The sequence below is a fragment of the Eupeodes corollae genome, chromosome 3 (genome assembly GCF_945859685.1).
Source record: "Eupeodes corollae chromosome 3, idEupCoro1.1, whole genome shotgun sequence".
In the NCBI taxonomy this organism is placed as follows: domain Eukaryota; kingdom Metazoa; phylum Arthropoda; class Insecta; order Diptera; family Syrphidae; genus Eupeodes; species Eupeodes corollae.
In genome coordinates this window covers 99370112-99395903 of record NC_079149.1, presented here as the reverse complement: position 1 = coordinate 99395903, position 25792 = coordinate 99370112, and the positions used below count along the sequence as shown (strand labels likewise).

General features: G+C 36.3%; 2 protein-coding genes across 2 annotated transcripts in view; one reads left to right on the top strand and one right to left on the bottom strand.

Annotated features, from left to right (window-relative positions):
* Positions 1–985: 985 nt before the first annotated feature.
* LOC129950707 (uncharacterized protein K02A2.6-like) lies at positions 986–4079 on the top strand. The gene is made up of 2 exons (XM_056062629.1): positions 986–1135; positions 1179–4079. The coding sequence occupies exons 1-2, from the start codon at positions 986–988 to the stop codon at positions 4077–4079; spliced, it is 3051 nt and encodes a 1016-aa protein (XP_055918604.1).
* Positions 4080–4666: 587 nt separating this feature from the next.
* The window catches only part of LOC129950706 (uncharacterized), a 42026-nt gene continuing 20900 nt past the window's right edge, over positions 4667–25792 (bottom strand). Inside the window, exons 4-5 of the mRNA XM_056062628.1 lie at positions 18759–18926; positions 4667–4798 (exon numbers count right to left, since the gene is read on the bottom strand). Coding sequence (XP_055918603.1) covers positions 4667–4798; positions 18759–18926 — 300 coding nt within the window. The remainder of the gene's footprint in view (positions 4799–18758; positions 18927–25792) is intronic.

The following is a 25792-nucleotide window of genomic DNA, read 5'->3' as shown; positions in this document are numbered from 1 at the left end:
TTTGTTTCGACTCGAACGAGTTAAAGATAGTTTATAACGTAAATTGGTCAGAGGTTGTCCAAAATTTTCATCATTTCGTAAGTGATAGTGCAATGACATGGTTTTGGACCTTTATAAAGAGTAATCCAACTAGTAATTGGGCAACTTTGCGATTAGCTTTAATCGAACAATACCGAAGTCTTGAGACGGACTCGGAATTATATAGAAAAATGTCAGATCGTAAACAATTGCCACAAGAGACTTTCGACAGCTTTTACGATGATTTAATACAAATCAATTCGAGATTACGAATACCTAAAGGTGTTAAAGAAATAATTGAATTAATAAAACTAAATGTGCGTCGCAGAATTGGGGAGCTTTTAGTGACCTTTAGTACACATAGTTTACCAGAGATGGTCTATGTGTGCAGGACTATTGAAAAGTTTTTGAATGGAAGTGAACCTTCCAAGACCAAGTATACCTCCAGTGCCCAATTTCAACAACCACGGCGACAAATTAACGAGATAGATACGAACACAGATGATTTTAGCTATCCAACACCAGTAGTTGAGGCCTACCATAGGGAAGCCAACACACTGAAGTGTTGGAATTGCAAAGTTGAGGGACATTCTTTTAGAGAATGCGAAAGTCCTAAACGGAATTTGTTTTGTTTTCGTTGCGGACGAGAAAATGTTATCACTCCCAAATGCGACAAATGTTCGGAAAACCGGATATCGGGCAACCCTGTGACCGGGGGGAAGTGCCCGAAGTCCGAAAATCCGGGATATTAGAACCTAATTTGAACAAAATAATCCTTCTACGACATTCTCCTGAAGAAAAAATTTACATAGAAAAGTGTCGTAATAATTTTAAAGAAAATGATACCGTCAAACCTATTATACCAAGAAAGTCAATTCACGAACGTATCAAAGATTATTACGAGGCAAGGAAAAGGATAGTTACCTTCTCCTCAGCTTCGGACAAAGTGAGAAAATTGAGAGACAAAATGAAAAAAAAGAAAGCATTACATCGCATAGTCGCAGCCACAACCTTAGATTGTTCTGAAGACGATCCCCGACCTTATGTCACCGTAGAAATATTTGGTACAAAGATCCGTGGCTTACTTGATTCAGGAGCAAGTCTGAGTTGCCTTGGTGTAGGTTCCCTAGAATTTCTAAAAGCAAATCAAATTTCTTTAGAAAGTTCTCGTCATTATCTCCACCGCGGATGGACAGAGACAATCGATTGTTGGTATGGTTACGGCCCAAATCCATTACAAAGGCAAAGTCGATGTCATGGATTTTTTCATCGTTCCATCTCTGACCCAGCAACTTTATCTAGGTGTAGACTTCTGGAGACTTTTCCAGATAGCTCCTAACATAATTTCTGAAATCTCACTTAACACTGGAATAGTAAATAAATTAGACACAGCGACCAAGATTGATCTAAACGATGAAGAGCATGATAGACTCCGCGAGACTATCGCACGTTTTCCGTCTTTTACCACAAAAGGCCTAGGAAAGACCAACTTAGTAGAACACTTTATTGATACGGGAGATGCAACACCTATAAAGCAACGACATTATCCCATATCTCCAGCGATACAAGCCCTGGTGTATGAGGAATTGGATCGCATGCTTTCGTTGGGGGTCATCGAAGAAAGTTCCAGCGCATGGAGTTCTCCCGTCGTTTTAGTACGAAAACCTGGGAAAAACCGCCTGTGCTTGGACTTTCGGAAGGTGAACCTAGTAACAAAGAAAAATGCGAGTCCGATTGCTCATATAGAGGGACTGTTAGCCCGTCTTTCAGAAACACACTTTATCTCAAGTGTGGATTTGAAAGATGCGTACTGGCAGATACCGCTGGAGCAAAGTTCTAGGGAGAAGACGGCTTTTACGGTTCCAGGAAGACCATTGTATCAATTTAAAGTAATGCCTTTCGGTCTTTCCAACGCAGCGCAAACTCTGACTTATCTAATGAACTTAGTAGTTCCTACAGAATTACGTGACCAAGTCTTCGTTTATCTGGACGATTTACTTGTCATATCGAAGAACTTTGAAGAGCACATCAGAATTTTAGAAGTTATTGGGAAAAGGTTACTTGAAGCTGGCTTGACGATAAACGTTGAAAAATCAAAGTTCTGCTTCAAGGAACTCCAGTACCTAGGATATGTAGTCGGTCAAGGTTGTTTAAAACCTGACCCGGCCAAAGTTTCGGCAATTCTCGAGTTTCCAGTGCCTAAAACGATGAAACAAGTTCGAAGATTCCTCGGTATGGCAGGGTGGTACCGTAGATTTGTTAACAACTTTTCGACTCTCGCTGCTCCGTTGACGGACACTTTAAAAAAAGGTAAAAAGTTTAACTTCGATAAAGAAGCAGAAACGGCTTTTGAAGCGATTAAAACTGCTCTTACGTCTGATCTGGTTCTCACAAACCCAGATTTTTCAAAAGAATTTATCATTTTGTGTGATGCGTCAGCATCAGGGATAGGATGCGTGTTATGTCAGAAGGACGAAAGCGGAAACGAACGACCAATTTATTATTTCTCGCAAAAGCTGAATTCGGCTCAGCGTAACTACTCAGTTACGGAACGAGAATGTTTGGCAGCCGTAAAAGGGATTCAAAAATTCCGTCCGTATGTCGAAGGCTATAGATTTACAGTGGTGACAGATCATTCTAGCCTGAAGTGGTTGATGAGTCTGCGAGATCCAACGGGGAGGTTAGCACGCTGGAGTCTCAAACTGCAAGGGTTCGATTTTGGCATCGAACACCGGAAGGGTACTCTGAATGTAGTGCCAGATGCTCTTTCCCGAGTTTATGAGGTAGATACTCTGCATTCAGCAGTATGTCCACCGGAGTCTATGTCAACGAACACCGATGTTCTTCATATTGATTTGGAAGATCCGAGTTTCAAGTCGGACGAGTATCTCCAAATCATCCATCATATCGGACAAAACAAAGACCAGCTACCTGACCTTCAAGTTTCGGACGGTTTCGTATACAAGAAGGTCAGACATTGCACAGGCAATCCACTTCAAGACGATTTAGTCTGGAAGATATGGGTTCCAGCGGCGCTGACAAACCGTTTGATCTCGTTAGCTCATTGCCCAGCCAGAGCTTCACACGGCGGGATTACTAAGACTCTCTACAAGTTGCGACAACAATTTTTCTGGCCAAACATGGCATCTCACGTCAGACAGTTCATTGAAAATTGCGAAGTGTGTAAAACAACAAAAGCACCTAATATTACTCTTAGAGCTGAAATGGGGAAATCTTTTTCCGTCGATCGACCATTTCAACACTTGTATATAGATTTCTTGGGTCCTTACCCGCGGTCAAAAGCAGGAAATACTCAAATATTTATCGTACTTGACCAGCTGACAAAATTCGTGTTAATTAAACCAATCCGAAAAGCTAACGCAACATCAGTTATAAAATTTTTGCAAGAAGATGTATTCTTAATTTTCGGAGTTCCTGAAAGTATCCTTTCAGACAATGGTAGCCAATTTATAGGGAAGGAATTTTCTAAAATGACTAAAATATATGGAATAACGCATTACCGAACTGCGGTATATTCACCGCAGGCGAACGCGAGCGAGCGAGTAAATCGTTCAATTCTCGCGGCAATACGCGCTTATATAGACCCTGGACAGACTAATTGGGACTTGAACCTATCTTCGATTGGAAGCGCTTTACGCTCGACAATACATTCAGCTATCGGCATGTCCCCGTACGAAGCTTTGTTCGGGCATCGTATTATCGAACACGGGTCTGATTATAGACTTTTACGTAAGCTTGGCGGACTAAACCACTCGGAAATAGATTGGCTCCCTAAAGTTGCTAGAATGAACGTTTTACACACGTATCTGAAAGCAGCCTTAGAGAGGTCACACGAGTCTTATGAAAAAACGTATAACCTGCGGAGTAGGGTGATTTCATATAAAGTAGGAGACGTACTCTATAAACGTAATTTCGTTTTGAGTGATGCAACCAAACATCTCAATGCTAAGCTCAGCCCCAAATTTGTTAAAGTCACCGTTTGTAAGATAATTGGAAATAATTTGTATGAGGTTTTAGACTCAAAAGGTCATAAAACGTAGTACATTCAAAAGATCTAAGAAAATAAACCAAATCCTCATAATTTTTTTTTAAGTTCTTACTTAGCCCGGCTTCCTCAGCTGAACATGAGACTCTTTTGATAGAACATATGTACAAATATTTATTTGTTTCTCTTCATATCCTTTTCATAACAGGAAGCCTGTCATCAAAAGGATATGCTTTGTAGGAAACGGTCTCTTAAATTGCCTTACGACCAACCGCTTATTTACTTTACCATTAAGTAAATAAAACCAAAACAGAAAATTTTTCCAACTTAGTGACAATTTTTTTTATACAAAAAAAAATTGTTTATTTCTTATAAGTCACTAATATAACATCTCATATAATCTAATGGCAAACAAAAAAATAATAAATAAAACAAAACTATAGTACAAACATTCCAAAAAGAATAATGACTTTCGTCAAAAATCGTATTCATGTTGCTCATTTGAACCCAACGCAAACTTGCGCATGAAGCTTAAACCAATATGTCATAGGTATAAAGTTTCAGAGAGTTTTGACGTTTGAGAAAAATAAACCAATGTTCCGAGCCGTCCCGTACCAAATTACCATTGGTATCCGGCTTCGTTTAGATTCCTCGTGTACCACTGTAAAAGAAATTCTGAATTGCAAGCTCTCGTGGTGTAAAAGTGCACTTAACCAATTCTTTTACCCTCCAGACGTCAACCGAGTTAGTTTTTTTCTTCCATCGCTCAGTGTGCTAGATACAAAAAAAAAAAAAGTTAAAGCAAGGTAAAATAAAATTAAAAGAAAAAAAGAGTAAACTAGAAAAAGAAAGAAAACTAAAACCAAATCCAAAACCAAAAAAACGAAAAAGACAAGAAGACATAAAGGATAAATAATCCACCAAAAATCAAAAAAATAGGTACGTACTAAATAGGATACATTCTTGTAGTAAAACTTAAAAATTGATTTCGTGTAGAAACTCGAATTTGAGTCCTAGACCGAGGTGTGAAAGTAAAACCTCGCGGTCTTGTCCTGCAGAGGCACTAAATTTCCACCACAAAACCTGAATTTCAGAAAGAAAAGGTAATTTGTCAAAAATTCAGAGTTCAAAAGCGCTAAGTTATTCGTTATCCCTTTAGGATTCTGAGCAGTGAACCAGCTTGTCCTTCACCAGAGAAAACGAATTTGGATCTGTGCAAAAGATTCAGATAGAAAAATTCGTCTCACAAATAATCTGAAGACAACTTCAACTTCACCAACTTTACGTCAACCACAGTTTTGACCTGATCATTGTCCCAAATAGGGATTTATCCAATAAGAAGTCTTTCGCACTTCGGGCCATCAAGTGGCACCAACGTGGGAGAATCTCTTGGACTTCGGGGGGATACAATTCTTTTCGGCCACAGTTGTCACAGTCAGTGCATCAGTGAAAATTAATAATAATTATAAATGTGCTAAAAAAAAAAGGAAAAAAAAGGATAGAAAAAATTAGGCAGGAAAGAAAGTTAAAAAAAAAGGAAGATAAAAGTACCTAAAAAGGAAAGAACTAGGGAAATTAAAGAAATTAAGTGGGAGTTAAGTAAACTAAAGGCCGTTAAATTATATTAGAAAATAGTACTGAAAAGGATGTAATTAAAAAAAAAAAAAAAAAAAGATTTTAAGAAAATAGTTATATTAATAGAAGAAGATAAAAAAAAAAGAAGGTAAAACTACTTATTCGATCGCCTATTCTGAAAAAAAGAAGAAAACAGAAAACAGAAAAGGAATAAGACTAGAAAATTAGATTTAGGATTAAGAAAAGGATAAAGCAGAAATGTTAGAGACAGAAAAAAAAAATACAAAAGGATGGTTGTGATAGTTGAAAATTACCACGAAATACAAAAAAAATATACATAAATGAATAAAAATAATAGTTTTTGCTTCAGAGGAATAATTTTCGCTTCAATGAAATAATTTTTTTTGACAAAGGCAAAAAGGATTAAAATGAAATTTTGATTAAGGAAACGAATAAGAATAAGTGATTTTTGAAGATAAAAAAAAAAAACATAAAAATGAATAAAAGTTAAAGTAAATTTTCGACAAGTGGATAGATTTGAAATTAAAGGAAGCTTAATAGTTGGATAAAGAATAAGAAAGATGAGGAATATTTTTTTTGATAATCAGAAGAAGCTTAAAGTTATTAGAAAAGAATAGTTAGAAAGTAAATGGAAAGTATTGTAAGGAAATAGTATTTAAGATCTTATAGAGCTATATTATATGTAACATCCCATATATGGCAGTAACAAAAATTTTTTTTTTTATCAGTGTGATAAAGTTTTGAGATAAGTTAATTTATTTTCTTCTTGATATCCTGCAATGCCCGAGTAACTTAATTTAATTCAATCGACGTCTAGCTAATCATATGATCAAAATGCTGTGCACAACATTCTGGATCAATGGTAAGTCATTTTTTTAATTCACTCATATTATTATTGATATAAATCGTATAAATTAGACTTATTAAATCTGAAAAAAAAAGAAGAAATGAAATAAAGTAGATACGGTTTGTTCGGTTAATTTTGGGGATATCTGGAACGGAATTAATTGACAGGATCATAAAAAAAAAAGGAAGTAAATAAAACTTTTTGTATTTAAATAATCATTTGGTAGTACTTACTTGATTTTTCTGATGTATGGCGATGAGATTTAGAATAATAATTTTTTTTGTTGTTGTTAATAGTTTTAAGAAACACTTACAAAAATAACCCATTGAAATAAAATTTTTAATTCATGAAGAATTTAAATGAAAGATAATCATAATTTTTTTTTGATTCGCGGTCTATTAATTGAAGTGACAAAAGTTATTAATCTATAAACAAAAAAAAAAATAGTATGGAGTTTTAAAAGAACTTAAGGAAGTGGGTGTGCGGAAAGTGAAGGGTAGAATGAGGTCTCTGAGAGTATATTAGGGGGAGTCAATGGCTTTCCCTTTTCAATAAAGGGCTGTTACAACGATTAGTGGAGCGCGTAATGGCGTAGGAGTATTTCAGAGGTTTGTATCTTCGAAATACTTTATAGGGTGGGTTATGATAAGCTCCGAGGACATGAACATCTATGTCCTCCTCTAAGAAGATGTCGCGCAAAAAGAGGAAGTTTTGAAATATCGGTAGCTATAATTCGGGTCCCTTTTCTTAAAAAGATGGAAAATTTTACAATCGATTACCAACTCAGATTAAGGCTTGAAGAAAGTAACCTCGTCCCTTAGCGAGTAACAAGATCCCCCCCCATCGACGAGCTAAGCATGGCAACCAGCAAGCCTTAGGTTACCAGAGCTTTGGGACACCACTAATGACTCCTGCCTGGATGGGCCGATGGGTCTGTAAACATCGGTACTAAAGGTGGGGAAAGTCGTTAGTGGAAAAACTTTTAGAAGAAAGAGAGCGCGTACAAATTTAGTTTCGTTTGTTTTGGGATCGGTCTTAATCTCGATCAGAGCAAAAGTCGGTTTCTGAGTCCTTTTTGGTTTTAAGAAACAAGGATATTACGGCTCTCTCTTTTCTTTCGTAAGTGAATGGTTGTGTGTATGCCAATACGCATACAAAATACTAGGCCAGTTTAAGGAAAAAAGTTTTTTAACCGTTACAATGGGCCGATGTGGAATTTGAACCACATCTTAAAGTCAAGTCTTTGTATTTTATTTAAAATTTGAGAATTTTAGACTTAATCAATTTGAAGCATGGAAAGGTACCTAATCAACCAACGCAGTCAAGTTATTCAGGCTTATATCGTACACTTTAGAATTTCTTCGTTCAGTTTTATTGTCTTAGCGTACGTAAGATCAGAAAAATTGAGCAAACCAGGTCTGTATGAGATTTGAAAACATACTGCTTTGCGCAAAAATGTGGTTGAAAAACCGGTAGTTCCCTAGAATTGCATTTCTCACGCTGGTCGTTGATGAAAATTATAATTAAAGGACTATCTCTATATACATAAGTTAGAAAAAAATGCAAGGGTGAAGTCTCCTGACTCTTCAGGATAGGTTACGGAGATTAGTATTCATCGTAACTAACCTCAATCCCGCTACGGAAACAGAAATTACCCCTCGGATAGTTAATGATAACTCGTTGACGACTTTTGACTATTGTACCCTGACAAAGATTGGTTTCTGGAATGTGTGAATGCTTCCGGACGCAGTAAATGAAGGTCCACAAAATGCCAGATTCCTTTAGTTAGAGAGAGAATTTATGCGGTTCAGGATAGAGTTCTACTGCTGCTACTCTGGCCACGATCCAGGAAACGCTCGAGAAGCTGGAGTTGGGTTCCTTTTTACAAAAGCGGCAACCATGAGCCTTATTTCGTGTGAGCCCTTTGGAGAAAGGCTTATCAAAGCTAGGGTTCCATTAAACAGTGTTACGCACCGACAGAGCTTGCATCTGAGGATCCGCCTATAACAACACTCCCCGCGGACATATTATTTTGGTCATGGGAGTCATGGGAGGAGTTGGCGATTGCAATGATAATGGTGAGAGGTTCATTGACTTCTGCAACGCCAATAGCCTTGTAATTGGTGGCACTATGTTTAAACACAAACTATGTCATAAAATAAGCTGAGTGTGGACGGACAGGCAAACGTCTTCCAAACAAATTTACCACTTTGCTATTAGTCGACGCTTTAGGAGCAGTATGTTAGATGTACGAAACAGAAGAGGCGCCCGTGATTGATAAGTTTGCGTAGAGCTACAGTTCTAAGATACAACGGAATAATACGAGGCCCCAATTTTAACATCGCCAGACTTAAGGATCCCTTGACCGGTCAACAATTTAGGAACCACCTGACACACGAAATGAGAAGAATCAGCAGAACATGATGACATCAAACATCATTGGAATGCTGTGCAAAATGTTTTTATTTCAGGTGCTGACAGAATAGTCGGTCGGAAAGAAGGAAGCAACAACACTTGACTTTCAGAAAAATCTTGGGCAAGGATCACCGAACGCAAACAGTTAAGAGCTCAAATAACTGCTGTACTCTCTCACAGGATCATGGATCTCCATTAAATGACAACAAGTGTGGAGAGAGAAGCAGAATTTGTGGGGCTAAAAATTATTCAGACAAAACAAAAATGATCACCTTCGGAACCCTACGTCTACATCGAAGGAGGAACTGAACAAGACGTCAATGCCGCTTGGGCAAAGCAAAAGCGGCTTTCAGTATGCTGTCAAAAATTTGGAGGAATAACTGTATCAGATTAAGAACAAAGCTACTTCTGTTTCGCACAAATGCCGAATCTGTGCTTCTTTTTGGGTTCAGCAGTTGGAAGGTTACTTCAGCCATAACAAGAAAGATGGAACTATTCGTGAATAGATGTGTCGTAACATCCCAAATATTTTCTGGCCAAAGCGTATATCAAAAGAGGTCCTTCATAGAAGAACAGGTCAGGAACCTATAGATTCTTTTATACGAAGACGTTCGTGGCAACGTATTGGTCATATGCTTTGAAAAGCGGCTAATGCAGTTGAAGAGCTGGACAACCGAGAACGACAGTCGAGGTGGAATCAGCGTCACTAGCCAGGAGTTGGAGGGAGCTGAAACACATCTTCGGAAACCGTAAACGACAACGAAGTAGAGGCATTATGCCCCTTAAAGGGTTCCCAACGAACTTAACAAGTCTGATAACCTACATAAGTAAGTAAGTAACATTAAAAAAAAAATAAATTGGGTGGCGCGACAGTCCGTTGAGAACCAAGGCCTAGTGACTTACAACTCTCAACCATTCCTGTGTGCGAGTAATGTTGTCAGGAATGGAGGGGACCTACAGTTTATATACCGACTCCGAACGGCTAATTTTGAGAAAGCACTTTTTCATGACAATAGTTACTCTTGGAGAATTTGTCAATTCCTCGCAAGAGGCATTACCCGTGAAAAGACTTTAGATGGCATAGGCAGGGATCGAACCCAAGACCTCTAGCATGACAGTCCAACGCACTAACCATCATGCCACTGGTACCACAAGTAAGTAACATTATCCTAATAAAAAAAAAAAAAAAAAATGATAATAATTTCTTTAATAATAAGTTTGTTATTTAAAATCAACATCGGCTCTTAAAATTTATCCTTAAGTAGTGTTTTCCAATAACAGGTTTCCCAAATGTGGAGCCCCACAGACTCATTTTCGAATACAATTAAGGTCTAATCATATACTTGAGCGGTGTAAGTATCGCAAAAAGTTACTTCAATAAATTATCTTGGAAAAAATGTACATCTTGACTTTAAACTTCTTTGGGAGTTATACTCGACCCTAAACTATACTGGAAACTAAATATTGAAGTACGGGTTAAGAAGGCCTGTGTTGCCTTCTACGCCTGCAACAAAACTTTCGGCAAAAAGTGAGGACTTCAGTCGAATATGATTTTATGGACGTACACAGCCGTAGTGTAGTACGTCCAATCTTAACATATGGGTCGATTGTGTGGTGGCTTGCACTTAGCAAAGCCTATAATATTGATAAACTAAAGAAAGTTCAGAGAACAGCTTGCGTGGGCACCACAGGGGCCATGCGTACTTCCCCAACGGACGCCTTAAACGTTATTTTGGATCTTCTACCAATCGACCTTTTTATTTAATACATAGTTTCCTGCAGTGCTATTAGGCTGAAGGAATCAAACAGCTGGTTGTCAAAAGCTTATGGTCACATCAACACAACGAAATTGATTCCCTCAGATATTATCTCGGTAGACACTGACTACTGCACTCCTACTTTGAGGCTAAGTAAGGGTTTTAACGTTATTTTCCAATCCAGAGAACATTGGAAGGACGATATCGTGTCGATTGGTTTCGACGAAACCATCTTTACTGACAGCTCAAAGATGGAGTGCGGAGTTGGTTTTGGGATCTTTTCTGAGTCCCTAAATGTAGCTAAATCCTTTAGGCTTCCTGACTATGCTAGCGTTTTTCAGGCTGAACTGCTGGCAATAAGGGAGGCATGTAAGATACTTAAACAAAGCCCAAACCAAAACCGAAATACAGACAGTCAGGCAGCTGTCAAAGCCATTAACTCGGCCACATCCTCATCTATATTGGTCCAGCAATGTTGCGATGAGCTTGCGAGCCTGAATATAAACCTCGGTGTCACTCTGATCTGGGTTTCGGGCCATAGTGGTATTGTGGGAAATAAACGGGCTGACAAGCTGGCCAGGCAAGGATCGACCCTTCATAGCTCGCTTGCGGAAATGGTTAACATTCCTCTTGGTGCTATGAAGGATAAAATCTTTTCTATCTACCAAACTGAATCAAACCTAAGGTGAAGCAATTTACCCAACTGCATCTTATCTAGGAAGATATGGCCCACCTATAATAAAACCCGTACAAACGATCTTCTATGCAGGCCAAGGCAAGACATAGCCAGGATTGTTGTGGTGTGTACCGGACATTGGCTTATAGGAGTTCATTTCCTCTGTAAATGTCCTTCTTGGCAAACACTAGAATGAAATGGAAAAGCATTCTTTCACAAACTTGATGAGCTATCTCAGGCAAAGATTAAAGACCTAATCTTTTTTGTCAATTCGACAAAATGGCTCTAACATAATCGCTATGAAGCTTCTCTATAAATCTATCCCTTTCAATCGAAGGTCAAACGAATTTTTGGTATCAAAACGGCGCAATACAGCTCTAATTGGATCTCAGGCTAGGTTGCCTTGAGATCGCCATTTCTACCTGCCTACCTTAAACTTCTTTTACCATTTTTTGATTCTTTTGACATTTTTTTAATAACTTCATTTTTATGTTAAAATAGTTAAAAAAGTTTCATTTCAATACACAGTTTTTCGCCTTTTTTCGATCTTTAGAGTTAATTAAATCAATCAATACTTCTACTTTATTTGGCATATCATATTACAGTTTCTCAAAATCTATACAATGGTTAACCAAAAATAAGACAACTTCTTGAATTTCCTGCGTCATAATGCCACCAAAAATCTCGAAAAACAATAAAATTGCTTTTCACTTCCAATCTCAAATTTATACAAATTGCTGCCAACAAAACAAAACAAAAAATACCACTTCCATTTCTGATGATGGTTGCTCTCAAAATGACAACCACATTATTGCCCGAGAACAATTTCGAAATAATATCTGCACTTCAGATATTTTTGACTGCAACAATCACAGCATCAGAAAAACATAAAAGAAAAGAAAAAACCAAAATAACACAAGAGAATAAAGGAAGAACTTGAATACATAATTAATGAAAAGGAAACGACTTTCTTCCTGCTGTTATATGTATGTGTATAGTTGAGTTTAGGTTTATGTAGAAGTACCTAAGTATACACTTTTGTTGAGAAGATATCTTATGATACTCCAAGTCAAATAATTCCAAGTGATATCAAAATATCTATCTATAGGTTTATGCTATAGATAGGGAGACGATTCTGTGTTATTTGCTGGTCATATCGTTAAAATATGATTTCAACTTGATCCTGTGGCAACAACCAATTCTTACTTAGTCAGCAGTATTGTCCTTCGTCAGACAGAGAGGACACACTCATCCTATATAGCTGACTCTCGACGTATGGCAAACAGATTAAATAAGAATTTATAACAAACTCAATTTCATTGCATACATATTTATGTTTTAGATACGTACACACTGATAGAATTCACTTGAAGCATTTACTTAGGTTTGCGGAACCAAACCGACCAACCGACCGACCGACCGACTTCAGGAAGGTCCATTCAAATTCAACCCTACCCATAGTAGTTATCTTATCTGGCACCAGTAATCGATTCCATCATGAAACCCAAAGAGCAAAGCATCCAAGACATCAAGAGTTGTATATTATATAGTACCTTCGCCTTTATAGAGATAGAAATGAGTACAAGTATATCAGAGAATTTCTGGGATTCATTTGGAAATCTTGAAGTGGCATCTTGAGAGAGTATAGATAGCCATCAATTTTGGTAATACTTAGGACGGGATATATAAATGTGGTTTGGTAAAATGGATCTAAATCAGAGGAACCTTATTTGCAATAAGGATTCTTCGTCTTCAATTGTCTTTGGTCATCTTCAATACTGGCTGTGGTTTATTTGTTAGGTGTTGTTTGGGTCAAATGTGGTTTGGATAGCATTAACTTATGTGTAGAAGAAGACTATGATGATGACGCACTGGCTTACTGCTTCCAATACTCACTTCCCCACTCGTCTTTCTCTTCTCTCTCCAATATTATCTTAATAGGATCTTCCTCAAAATAAAGTGATAGAGTCATTGATTTAATATAGTATCAAGTAAAATATATGTATTAATAGGTATACTTTCAGCAAATCAAAGAAGACTTGAAGGCTCTCATATGGATTGGTAATATTGTGTTGGTTGCGTTTAGGTATTCTTATCAACAATCTTTCTGGCTCTAGGTTAGGGTTTTAGGAAATTTTGATAAAACTTAGATTGGAGTAAAAGATATTTACAACAAAGCATATTTCATATTGCAGAAACCGATTGCAAAGTGTTTTTCTAATATTTTGAATTTACACCTTTGGAAAATTAAGATTTCGAATCTTAAGTGTGAAGTGAGATCTTACTTTGTGAGTGTTCAATTTGCAAAAATCTTATTCTTTCCTTTTTGTATATTTTGTGTTCAGTCTTTCAAAAAAAATGTCCACTAATCTTTTTGATGTGTTCAAATTTTCATAAAAGTTCATTCAAGTTTTTCTTAAAAATTTGGTTAAGAAGTTATAAGATTACTAGCTCACCCAATAAACGTTGCTTTGTCATATAAATAATTTCTAGAGAATATTTTGCAAGCAATAAATAACTTATTGTAAGTTTTTAAGGATGTGGCACATAACTGGGAGAGATATAGAGCACTGTTAACGGTGGCAAAATATTAAAATAACAAATCCCTAAACTATTTTTTAATTTATTAAAATTAATACTTTAAAATAATAAGTAATATGAAAATAATACAAAATAGCAATATCAATCCCTTAATACAATAGAGCTTACAATATTTTTTGTGATCCCATCTTTCTCCAATAGAAACAAACTGGATGGTTTGCCCACTCGAGATCACGCCACGTATAGTTGTCCGTGTGAAAATCTAAGTCGCAGGCAGATATCGTTTCACCTTGAGACTTATTAACTTCCCATAGGAAGTTATTGTAATAGGCCCCATTTGTCAAATTGAAAATTTTGACATTTCTCGACATTTCAAGGTCTCTAGAGTCGAAATAAAAGATTTTTAGAAAGATGTCTGTGCGTGCGTGTGTACGTTCGTTTGTACGTCCGTACGTTCGCGACGTTTTTTTCGTCCTCGATAGCTCAAGAACCAGAAGAGATATCGACTTCAAATAAATTTTGTTATACAGATAATAAGGCAAAAAGATGCAGAAAGGGCTCTCAATAAAATTGCGTGGGTGGTTTTTTTACCATAGCAGTTTGAAAAAAAGGTGAACATTTTGGTTAACCCTAAATATCTTACGAACCAAACACGCTAGAGACTTAAATTAATTTTTATATAATATATTGTAACATGATACCAAACAGGTATATTTTTTTGAAAAATATCAATATAACGGTTTTTTTACAAAAAATAAAAACCTAAAAAAAAAATGTATAAAAGTTGGTAAACATTCATTTTCGACTCAAATATCTTTTCAAAACTTTGAGATATTGGCTTTAATTTACTTTTATCTTTCAAAAATTCTTGTTGTCAACATTCAGTTAAAGTTTGACAAAAATCGAATTGACAGTTAATTTACAAAAAATTAAAAACCGAAAAAAAATTTACAAAAGTTGATAAAAAGGATTTTCGACTCAAATATTTTTTAAAAACTTTGAGATAATAGCTTTTTACTAATTTTTTCTTATAAGAAATATTGTTTTCAACATTAGGACAAATTTTGATAAAAATCGAATTGACAGTTTTTTTACAAAAAATAAAAAACCTAAAAAAATGTATAAAAGTTGGTAAAAATTGATTTTCGAATCAAATATCTCTTCAAAAATTTTAAATATTGACTTCAAACTAATTTTATCTTATAAAAAATATTGTTTTCAACATTTAGTAAAATTTTTTAAAAATTTGAATTGACAGTTTTTTTAACAAAAAATAAAACTCTAAAAAAACACAATAATAAAACTTGGTAAAAATTTACTTTCGGTTCAAATATTGGCTTCAAACTTATTTTATTTCACAGAAAATATTGTTTTCAATATTCAGTAATTTTTATTTAAAAATCCAACAGTCCGATTTTTCATAAAAAATAAAATCTACAAAAAATAATACGAATACATTTTCACTTCGGAGTTTGCCATTTAGAATTATGGCTTCAATAACATTTTTCATTAATTTTTGAATAATCGCGTGCTGTTGCACAACCGTGGTGGGTTCAAATTACGAAGCAAAACTACCGGAGATCCAACCTTCAGTTGTAAACTATGCGGTGGCATGCCCGATAAATCCAATGATTTAAAAAACTCAGTTGGACAGCTTCGGTAAAATCACAAACTGTATCAATAGACATTTTTAGCAAACCAATAGCTGCAAGCTCTGCTATTCGCCTCAATGCTTCGTCGCAGTGGACTAACAACAACATTGGCCACTCCGTAATTCTAAGGTACTAAGAATCAATTCCAAAGCACAGAGACTACACCATCCCCCAACTACAATTTGACAGAAACTTCCAGATTTCTATACCTCCCAGATCTTTTTCGGAGGATATGACATTCTTGGAGGATGAGTCAATGCATTTTTACACAGATGGGTCAAAAACAAAAGAAAGGGTTGGTGGAGGCTTACACTCTGAACGACTGAAATTAAGTCTCTCATTCCGCCTTCCCAATCATTGTAGCGTGTTGCAGGCGGAACTTTTGGCGATAAAGGAAGTCTTGTACTGGCTCAAAGAAAACGTGATATCAACATCTGATATCGGTATTTTCTCTGATAGCTATCAAATCTCAGGACTCTGTCTCTACAAAATCTATAACAGTCCATAACTGTCGATCATCTCTAATGGAGATGGCGCAACAGTTTAATATTCACCTTTGCTGGGTGCCAGGCCATAGAGACATTCCAGGTAACTTTAAGGCAGATGAACTCGCCAGGAACGGTATAGTACAGCCCATCCTACCACGTTTGGCAAGTAAACAAGTAAACTACTTGTAAACTGCTGCTAATGCAAGACGCTCTGAGGAGGGCAGGCACCAAGTGGAACAACATCACCACGTGTCAAGTCACAAAAAACATCTGGCCAACACTGGATTTAAAACGTTCAAGGTTCTTGCTCACTCTTAGCAGATCGCATATAAGCTCTATAATAAGTGTCATAACCGGACACTGTCTAATAGGAAAGCACGCCAGGGGACTAGGCGTATTCTCAAATGACTTTTTCAAAAGCTGTATGGACGAGGAAGAGGAAGAAATGGTTCTTCATCTTCTCTGCACATGCCCTGCTCTTGCTCGAAAACGCAAGAATTACCTAGGAGAATTCTTCTTTAACGATCTAAACGATCTAAATCATATCGATATAAGCAGCCCTTCACTTTTTGTTAGGGAGTCAAGCTGGTTTCATTGAGCTTAGGAGAAAGCCTCAGCCTAAGTGTGTCCGTTTCCATCTTGGAGAGCCACTATAACCTAACCATAACCTAACCTATCAATAGATTTCTATGTCACCAAGTCTCCTGGTAATAAATGTTGTATGTTGTAGCCATTCAGGATTTGAATATTGTCTGAGTACATCAGGAAATATCTGGTCAATGAGAGCATCTTGTGAATCAATACTTTTTCAACATTACGCCGCAGTGGCGATAATTTTAATCACGCGTTGATCTCATCAGCGAACGTTGAACGTGAAATAAGTGTTTGTGTGAAATCACCTGAAAGGAGTAACAGAGTGCCGCCAAATAGACTGGCGTTGTTTTTATATCTTCCAATGTCCTGTTCAACTCCTCAAGAAAATGTTTGTATGCCATAGTGCATTCCTCCCAGATGATAATTTTACACTGTTTCAGCACTGTGGTCATAGACGATTTTTTTTACTATGCAAAACGCGCTTGGGTTATTTTGAATATTTAGTTGCAGTTTAAATACTGAAAGAGCTGTTCTGCCTTCCTCCAATAAAGTTGCAGCAATGCCAGAAGATGTAAGAGCCAATTCGGTACCATTATTTGATCATATTTAAGCAAGAATTAGCGAAATAAGGAACGTTTTGCCAGTTCCTTCCAAAAAAAAAGAATCCACCTTGTCCTGCCGAAACTGCAGCATGTCGTGGTCATAAATGCTTCCTTGTTCTTCATTTAATAGTGGGACATTGCGGGCCACAATCGCTGCCATTTCTTCAGTATTGTATTGTACTTCATGATTCAATTCAGCGTCTATACCTAAATTACTGAGTGGTAAGTTGGCAATGATAATGCAAAGATCCTCAAAAACAATCAATGCTTCATTGAACATAGTGTCACTGAATACTATCGAAAAATCGTTGCACCGTGTACGACATTGTTGCAATTGAACCATAGCACTTAGGAATATAAAAAATAGATAAAAAGCTATTCTCAGACCTACCGAATCTATATGCAAAATTTCATCGAAATTGGTTAAGCCGTTTCGGAGGAGAACGGCAACTAACACTGTGACAGGAGAATTTTATATATAAGATTGTTCACTTAAGTTAGCAGAAATTTTTCTAGAGGAGAAGGCTGACTTTCTTGTAAATTCCTACCCTTACAATTATTAAAGAATATTTGAATACAAATTCGTATTATTGTGCATTCTAAGAACTGCCAATTCAGACACCTTCTCAAAAAGTGTAAATGTTTCGCTAAATTGTCGGTAATTTAAATTTAACCTGCAAAAACTTCTTCCATCTTTAATTGAGAATAAATAATTTGTAGAGTTATTTATATTCATATTTTCAAAATAAATTAATTGCAAAGTTTCGATGTTCTTGAATATATTAGATGAGTTCTCTCTCATTAAAGCGATCTCATCTTAAGGGAAGTGTTAAAACAAAAATGCCTACCACCATAAAACCCAGACCCATCAAGGAGCATGGAATACTTCCAAATACTATGTACTTGTGTTTTTGGAACGAAATATCAGTCTCTCTTCTTCCGTAACACTCAAAAATGTCACTCTCGTAAATCGTAATGTTAATAAATGTATGGAAATTCAATTCAATTTCTCCGAAAATATGCAAATAAATTATTCAAAAACTGAACTCCAAAGCCAAGGGGTGAATATATGTATGACTTGAACTGGGAGTATTGATGGGTTTCAAGACTGGCTGTTTGTTGACGATGGAGGGATTGAAAGAGGGAGGAGCAGCGTGAGTTGAATCCACATTGAAAGTATAGAATAGAAGAACAATTGTGAAAAGGGAATCCTATATACCTTTAGAACAAAAATCAAACAGCCCTGTGTGCTGGATTTTTGAAAGCAGATTTCCATCTTAATACTGCAGCCTCTGACTTGAGAAGAGGTCTTACAGAAACATCAAAATTCAAATAGTATACAAAGATATACCAACCACCGTACAATATACCATCAATACCACCCTCAAGCAACAAAGCCCTTTCCATATCCATATCCAACCCCATCAGATCAGAGATTCAAAAGCTAAAACATGAATATTTGATGACGAACATCACTGAGGATTGTATGAGAGGACTGCAGCATCATTGGTGGTGCTGCTGCCTTCCTACCTGCTGTTCTGGTTGTTGCTGTTATACTGCACTCACCTGACATTCATACATGCCGTGATCCCTCCTCTGAACAAACTTTATTTGCAGGGTCCACGTATTGGAGCCCGGCGCATGCAGTATTGCAAATCTCTCATCGTTTGTGTAAAGTTGGGCTCCTGATGATAATATATGCCAATCTCTCCTTCGAATCCAGGATATTTGATTCTGCAAAAATAGACACAAAGGCAGATAAAGATATGAGATTAAAAGTCAGCAATTTAAGTTTATATACATATACATACATATATGCATGTACTCTACATACATAATGTAAATAAATTGTTTAGGGGAATAAAAAACGTAAAAATGTAAGGATGACCTTCGGGTATGTGTTCAAGTGGGTATGTATGAGTACAGGATATTGCAAAAAGAAATAAAACAGAATAAAAACCTAATAAAGTGGCCATATACATATAAAAGAAGTGATTCTTCTTAGAGTGATTCACAAAGAACTCAACAGGAAAGTGAAGGTATTTTAATCAAATTTTTTGTATACATGTTTATGATTATAGGCATATTAGAAAATATATTCTTTTTCAAATTCAATTTGAATATTACATAGCAACATGTTTTCGTTATTTGAATTTCATGCTCGTCAATATTTTAAATCATTGAGATTTTTGAGTAAAGTTGAATATAAAACTCGTCAATATATTAAATCATTGATATTTGGAAGGTAAAGTATCTTTTAAGAGAGATATATTTAAGAGACACAGGGTACAAACGGAATATGGTGATTTGAGTCTGCATTTGGTATCCCGAATTATAAGGGTTTTCTAGTGAAAGCGAAAAATGCCTACATTTAAGCTATCGCTGCTTTCGATCATTGCACATTTTGTTTCGAGATTTAAAAGTGATTAAGGTAGTCAAATTTTTAATGTTTGGTGTCAAAAACTTTTTTTTAGTTAATTTTTAATTTTGCAATGATGAAATTATTATTTAGGTGATTGTTGTTTTACTTTCAATGATCAACTCTTACTTCCTCCAGGTTGAGGGTTGTGCCGTCGGGGTGACTTCTTGGCCACGTAAAAGCTTCACAGTTGCGAAGCACCAACAAGCCTCGGATTCGGACGGATTTACTGTTGACAACCTACGCATACGAATTAAGGACAACGAACTTCGGATTTGCACGTGGAATGTTAGTTCCCTTAACGGACCACTTGCAGCCGAAGATTTAGCGTAGGGCCTAGACTGCTATAAAGTAGACCCACCGCCATCCAGAAAATACAATGGGATGGGCCAGTCAAAAAGAGAATAAAAAACTTCCACAACAATCATAATGACTGCTGCAGCGAAAACCAACAGCGCTTATTTGGATGCGGCTTTGCCATTGTAGCCAGACTTAGGCAAGAAGTCTTGAGCTAAAGTTGTATCAACGAGCACCTCTTGACCATTCGTATCAAAGCTTTATTCGGCAACATAAGCTTGATATGAGCGCACGCCCCACAGAAGAAAAAGATGACAACACCAAAGATTTGTTGTCACACTTCCGACAACGGAATTAGGTTCATAGATTTTGCTGCGGGGCGAAACGTCATGGTAGCCAGTACGCGTTTTCCACACCTAAACATCCACCAAGAAACTTGGAGTTCTCCAGATCAATCTACCGTCAACCAGATTGACCATATTGCGATCGACGCCAGACACGCTTCCAGCATAATGGATGTCTGAACTTTCCGAGGAGATAACATCGACTCGGACCACTACCTCGTTGTACTCAAGGTAGCACTTCGGGTTTCTAGACCCAAGACAAAACAGGGAGTTGCTGGGAGAAGGTACAACGTCGAACGGGCAAATCCTTTTCCGACCGAGTTACAAGTAACCTCTCTAGAAGTTCTCTGCCGCCAACACAATATGTCGAAAACCAGTGGCAACATTGCCAAGATGCAATCAGAGAAGTCGCCTCTGATGTGCTGGGTTTCAAACAGCCACCAACAAGGAACCCCTCTGGTTTGATGAGGAATGTCGGCAAGCAAATTCAGCCAAACAACAGGCACGCAAAGCGACGCTGCATTAAAGGACGAGAGCTCTATAAGCAGAAGAGGTGAGAGGAACACTGACTTCTCAGAAGGAAAAAAGGGGACATGGGAAGCGTACGGTCGAAGATGTTCAGAGGTTTAAAAGCAGGAATGAGGTTCGAAAGTTTTATGAACAGATGAAACGAAATTCACAGGTACATTAACCTAGAACCGAAGGCTGCAGTCAATGCTGAGGATATGAAAGGATCACTTCTGCAGACTGTATAACGGCGACGACGAACCCAATTCCACTGTCAGACATTATGATCTATTCAACATAGACTACGAAAGCCAACAATCTTGTCCTCCCGACTTAGATGATGTAAAGATTGCCATATTATCTAAGCTGAAGTCTAATAAAGCCGCTGGAGCAGATGGCTTAAATGCCGAGCTCTTTAAAGCAGCTGGAGATAAATTGGTTGGGAGCATGCACCAATTTATCTGTAAGATATGGTCGGAAGAAAGTATGCCCCATGAATGGAATTGTTTGCCCGATTCTGAAAAAAGGAGACCTCTTAGAGTCCACCAACTGTAGAGGAGTCAGTCTGCTTAAATTGCCTATAAAATCTTCTCTGCCGTAATATGTGAACGTGTAAGGCCAATCAGGAATTAGAATACCAAATCGACACCCACTATCAAGACCGCATATGACAGCATCTACAGGGACGAGCTGTATAGAGCCATGTCTAGTTTTGGCATCCTTGCCAAACTCGTCCATTTCTGCAGGATGATCATAGAGAATTCACGCTGCTCCATAAAGGTTGGAAACAACTTAACAGAACTTTTCGATGTCAAAAAAGGTTTTAGACAAGGTGATGCCTGTCATGTGATTTTTTTAACATCGTGCTTGAAAAAAGTCTCTCTAGTTACTGGCATATGCTAATGACATTGACATAATCGAGAGACCTCAGCGTGATGTCAATGGGGCTTTTGTGAGTATTGAGGCAGAGGGGGCAAAAATGGGTTTAACGGTTAGTGAGGGCAAAACAAAGTACATGCTGTCGTCTAGAAAGGACATACAATACCGACGTCTTGGTCAAAACGTCACCATCGACACACGTAACTTTGAGGTTGTGAAGGACTTCGTCTATTTCTTCTGATTCTTGAGCTATGGACGACGAGAAAACGTCGCAAACGTACGTACACACGCACGCACAGACATCTTTCTAAAAATCTTTTATTTCGACTCTAGGAGCCTTGAAAAATTTTCAATTTGACAAATCGGACCCATTACAATAACTTCCTAGTTAATAAAAAACCTCCGTTTAAAAAATTTTGTGACTGAATTTTTTCACCTGTTAGTAAATGTTGTTTTTTGTTTTACAAAAATTCAACCTTATTATAAAAATGGTTTACAAATGAAGCATTCAAAGTTTGGCTACCACTAGTATTGTTATCTACAACTTTTTCCCAAATTATATCAGAGCTTAAATATAGTGACAGGAACAAGGAATCCATGGACCAAGTTATTCATTTGGGGAAAACGGTGTGTTAAAAGATTCGGGCTGGTCGGTGGAAGTGAGATAAGATGATACTATCAACAAATCTTCTTAGATGTAGATCGAAATTAGAGTGCATGCTTTGGTCATCGGTTTTATGATTCCTTTCGAGTTAAATAGTTTCAAAGTATTGTCAAAAAATGTAAGTAAACTTTGACCAGACGAACCTAGACCAAAAGGAGTGCTACATTTTTTAAATGTTCATACCACTAATCCAAAAATAGCAAATTTTTTCGTCTTAATGCTATCCTTATTTGAGATTATTTATAAGAAGAATGACATTTTTGATTAAATGCACGTCTTTAAGATACATACATACATTTTTGTGAACTGATTTCTTTGCTTGGTAAAAATTAAAGGTTTAATTCTAAATAGTCTGCTATTTAAACAGACGTCACATTTAAAGCTGATATTTTAGGCATTGGACTATTAACAACTACGTCATTATTTTATATGGAACGAAACACGCTTTAATTGTAAAAATTCAATGTAACATTATGAACATATTCAAGTCACATTTCTCAAAACTAACAAAATTTTGGAATGTTTACAAATGAATAATGACGTAGTTGTAAATAGTCAAATGTAGTGAAGCACCTTCTCGGCCGGCCAGGAGACAAATTTGAGGTTAACGATATGACATCGTATGTGTGCGTTGCTCAAGGCAATTTAAGAATATTGCCTCTGTAGCCCGTAGTCTTTGCGAAAAAACAGGTTTATTTTATTTATCGTCAATCTTTTTAACAAATGGTTTCAAAATGTTACTACACCGTATTTTCCAATGGGTTTTTGATGTTAAGTTCCCTTAGAAATCCAACCAGTTAAGTTACCAAAAACATCGTATCTTCACTGATTGGGCCCTTTTAATCGATCAAAATTATCAATACTTTCATCAAATAATCATCTTTATGCATTTTTGACTGATTGTTGAAAAGCTTCTTGACTTAATCAAAGAAAGGATCATGATTTATCCCTGAGAACTTGTCATTTTATTCTATTAAATTTATTTTGTTGGGCAAATTAAAAGGAGACATGGAGAACATACTGCTTGAAATCGGTCATAGACAATTAAAGGAAAGAAAAATGGTGCTGCAACCGAAGCCATTGCTTCCATTTTTCTGATATCTATCCATTATTTTTCCATTTATTTATCTGTAAAAAAAACTCATACCAATGAAGCCTCTTTTTGAAAATTGCTGTTATTTTTCTTAACTTATTTGGGCCTTGTTTTTAGAATTGTTTTATAAGTTGTATGGTTGTCTTGTATATAAAAATCTATTACGCCCAAAAATAATTTACGATTTCTTTTTGTTCATTTTATCTTGTCTTCTAGATTAAAAAGAGTCTAGAGTCCATTTTTCTTCGATGAAACAAAAAAAATTGCATGATGTCTAGAGAACCAATTGACTTGAGTATACCTACCATTGTATTTCTTGATGTCCTTACTTTCTCTATAAATTTAACAATAGGTGTCCAGCTACAAAAATAAATAATTTTCTTTCATTTTCTTCTTACTTTTGTTTTTGATCGACTTCAAGTTATTTTTTTTATCTCCCAAACTAGAAGCCATCCGCCATCGAAGTCTAACATCACACATACATATAAAAAATAATCTACAATCTCATAGCTATAACCACGTCAAAGATATAACAATAACATTAAATCTTTTGTAGAATTTTTGTTCACTTTTCGAGGACGAACTTGTGACAATTGGGAAGTTTTTACCGCACGATTTTTCTCTCTGTAAAAAAATTTAATTTATGAACATAAAGTTCAAGTGGCAGCCTTCAGAAGAAGGCAGACATCTAGACAAGTCTGTTCGTCCTGCCCTAATGGTTTTTGCTGCATTATTTTTGACCATTCAAAGAACTTCGATAGGATCTCGAAACAAATGCGCGGTGCGTGCGTGTTATGTCAGGACATGCCTAGCATATTGCCGAGCAAGAACGAAAAGGATAACTTCACAAAAATGTCGATAGTAAAAGGAAAGTCCTCCTAATTTTACATATACACTCGTGTACGTAGTCAAACGTCTTTCGTGTCCTATGTCACATGCAAACTCTGGCAAAGCTTCTGGTATAACACAAATGTCCTTGTAAAGCAATGGCAATATTTGTAGAGAGTTCGAGTCGAGTAGAGTAGAGGAGACAGGTTTAAAGATACTCGTCTATCCTGTCTGCAACATGGTGTTACTATGTATGTTTAAATTCATTTGGTAAATTTTGGACAGGCGATATAGCTAGGTACCATTTGATACACTTTATATGCTATATGCATATGCATCCGTACAAAATACATTCGTATATTAAAATTCAACAAAAATTGCCGTGTAAGTCTTTTATCTGGGGGTGTACTTGGATCGATTTGCCCCTCTTTCTTGTATACACTACACACACTTCAATTCATAATGGTTTTGCCATGAAGGAGCAAGAGACTGTGTCTTTTTAGAAATATATGAAATGTCCTTTTTGGCAAAATATCCAAAACCATTTCATTGTCATCGTTGTATTTCTTTGGTACGGTGATGTGTCCTTGGTTATCTGTTTTTGGCTGTCGACGAAGTCGTAGTTCTCTTCGTCTTAGCGCTAGTTACCATGTTACATTCATACCTTTAAATATATCTCTTTTAAAGGTATGGTCTGTGACAAAGTTTCTAAGCTTCTAGGATTCTCACCAGTAGCCAGCACAGCAATAGTGTTCGTTCAGGCAACATGAAGATGTATACTTGAGTTTTGACTGCATTGTCTTCGCTTTTCTTCCACCTTTTTTGCAAAGTGTAAACACATGTATTCTCTGTGTATATAATATACATACATAGGTAGTATGAATATTTCAATTTTCACTTTGTATAGAAAAGGGTTTAAACTAAGTATCGATGAACTATTTTCACTAAGGCACATAATGTACAGACAAAAATAGTTCTTTGGTTACATTGGACATTTTAATTAAAATTTTACTCTATCGATAGAATAGTGAAACTACTTTAGGTGGTCTTATATTAGAGAAGAAAAAACAAGAAACTCTTAGTTTAAATTTTTAAACTTTTATGTGCTAAACCTTTACTTTATGTATACCTATAGGAGTATGGGTATAAACATATTTTGAAAAGTGCTTGTTAAGTGTGTTTTTAGTATTTAGATAAATATACCTATTAAAAGTTTAGTATCCTTGTATTTCATTTTAAGCTACTAGCTACACATATAAAAATACTGATAACAAGAAAGTGTCCAAAACATTCAAAGCAATGAAAAATTGACGATATTTTGTTGGTTTAGTTAAATGATTAAATTTCATGTTTATATGACTTGGCACTATTTTATGTTTAGCTTTCATGGAATAATGACTTAATTTAACCAAAGTTATTTGAAAATGACTCAGGTGTCTATATTGACTAAGTTTTGGAAGGATACCATTATTGGAAAAAAAACTGTGGAACTGGAAATCTTACTAAATTTTGAACTTCCCAGAGGAAATAATTGTAATAGATCCAAATTGTCTAATTGAAAATTTCGAC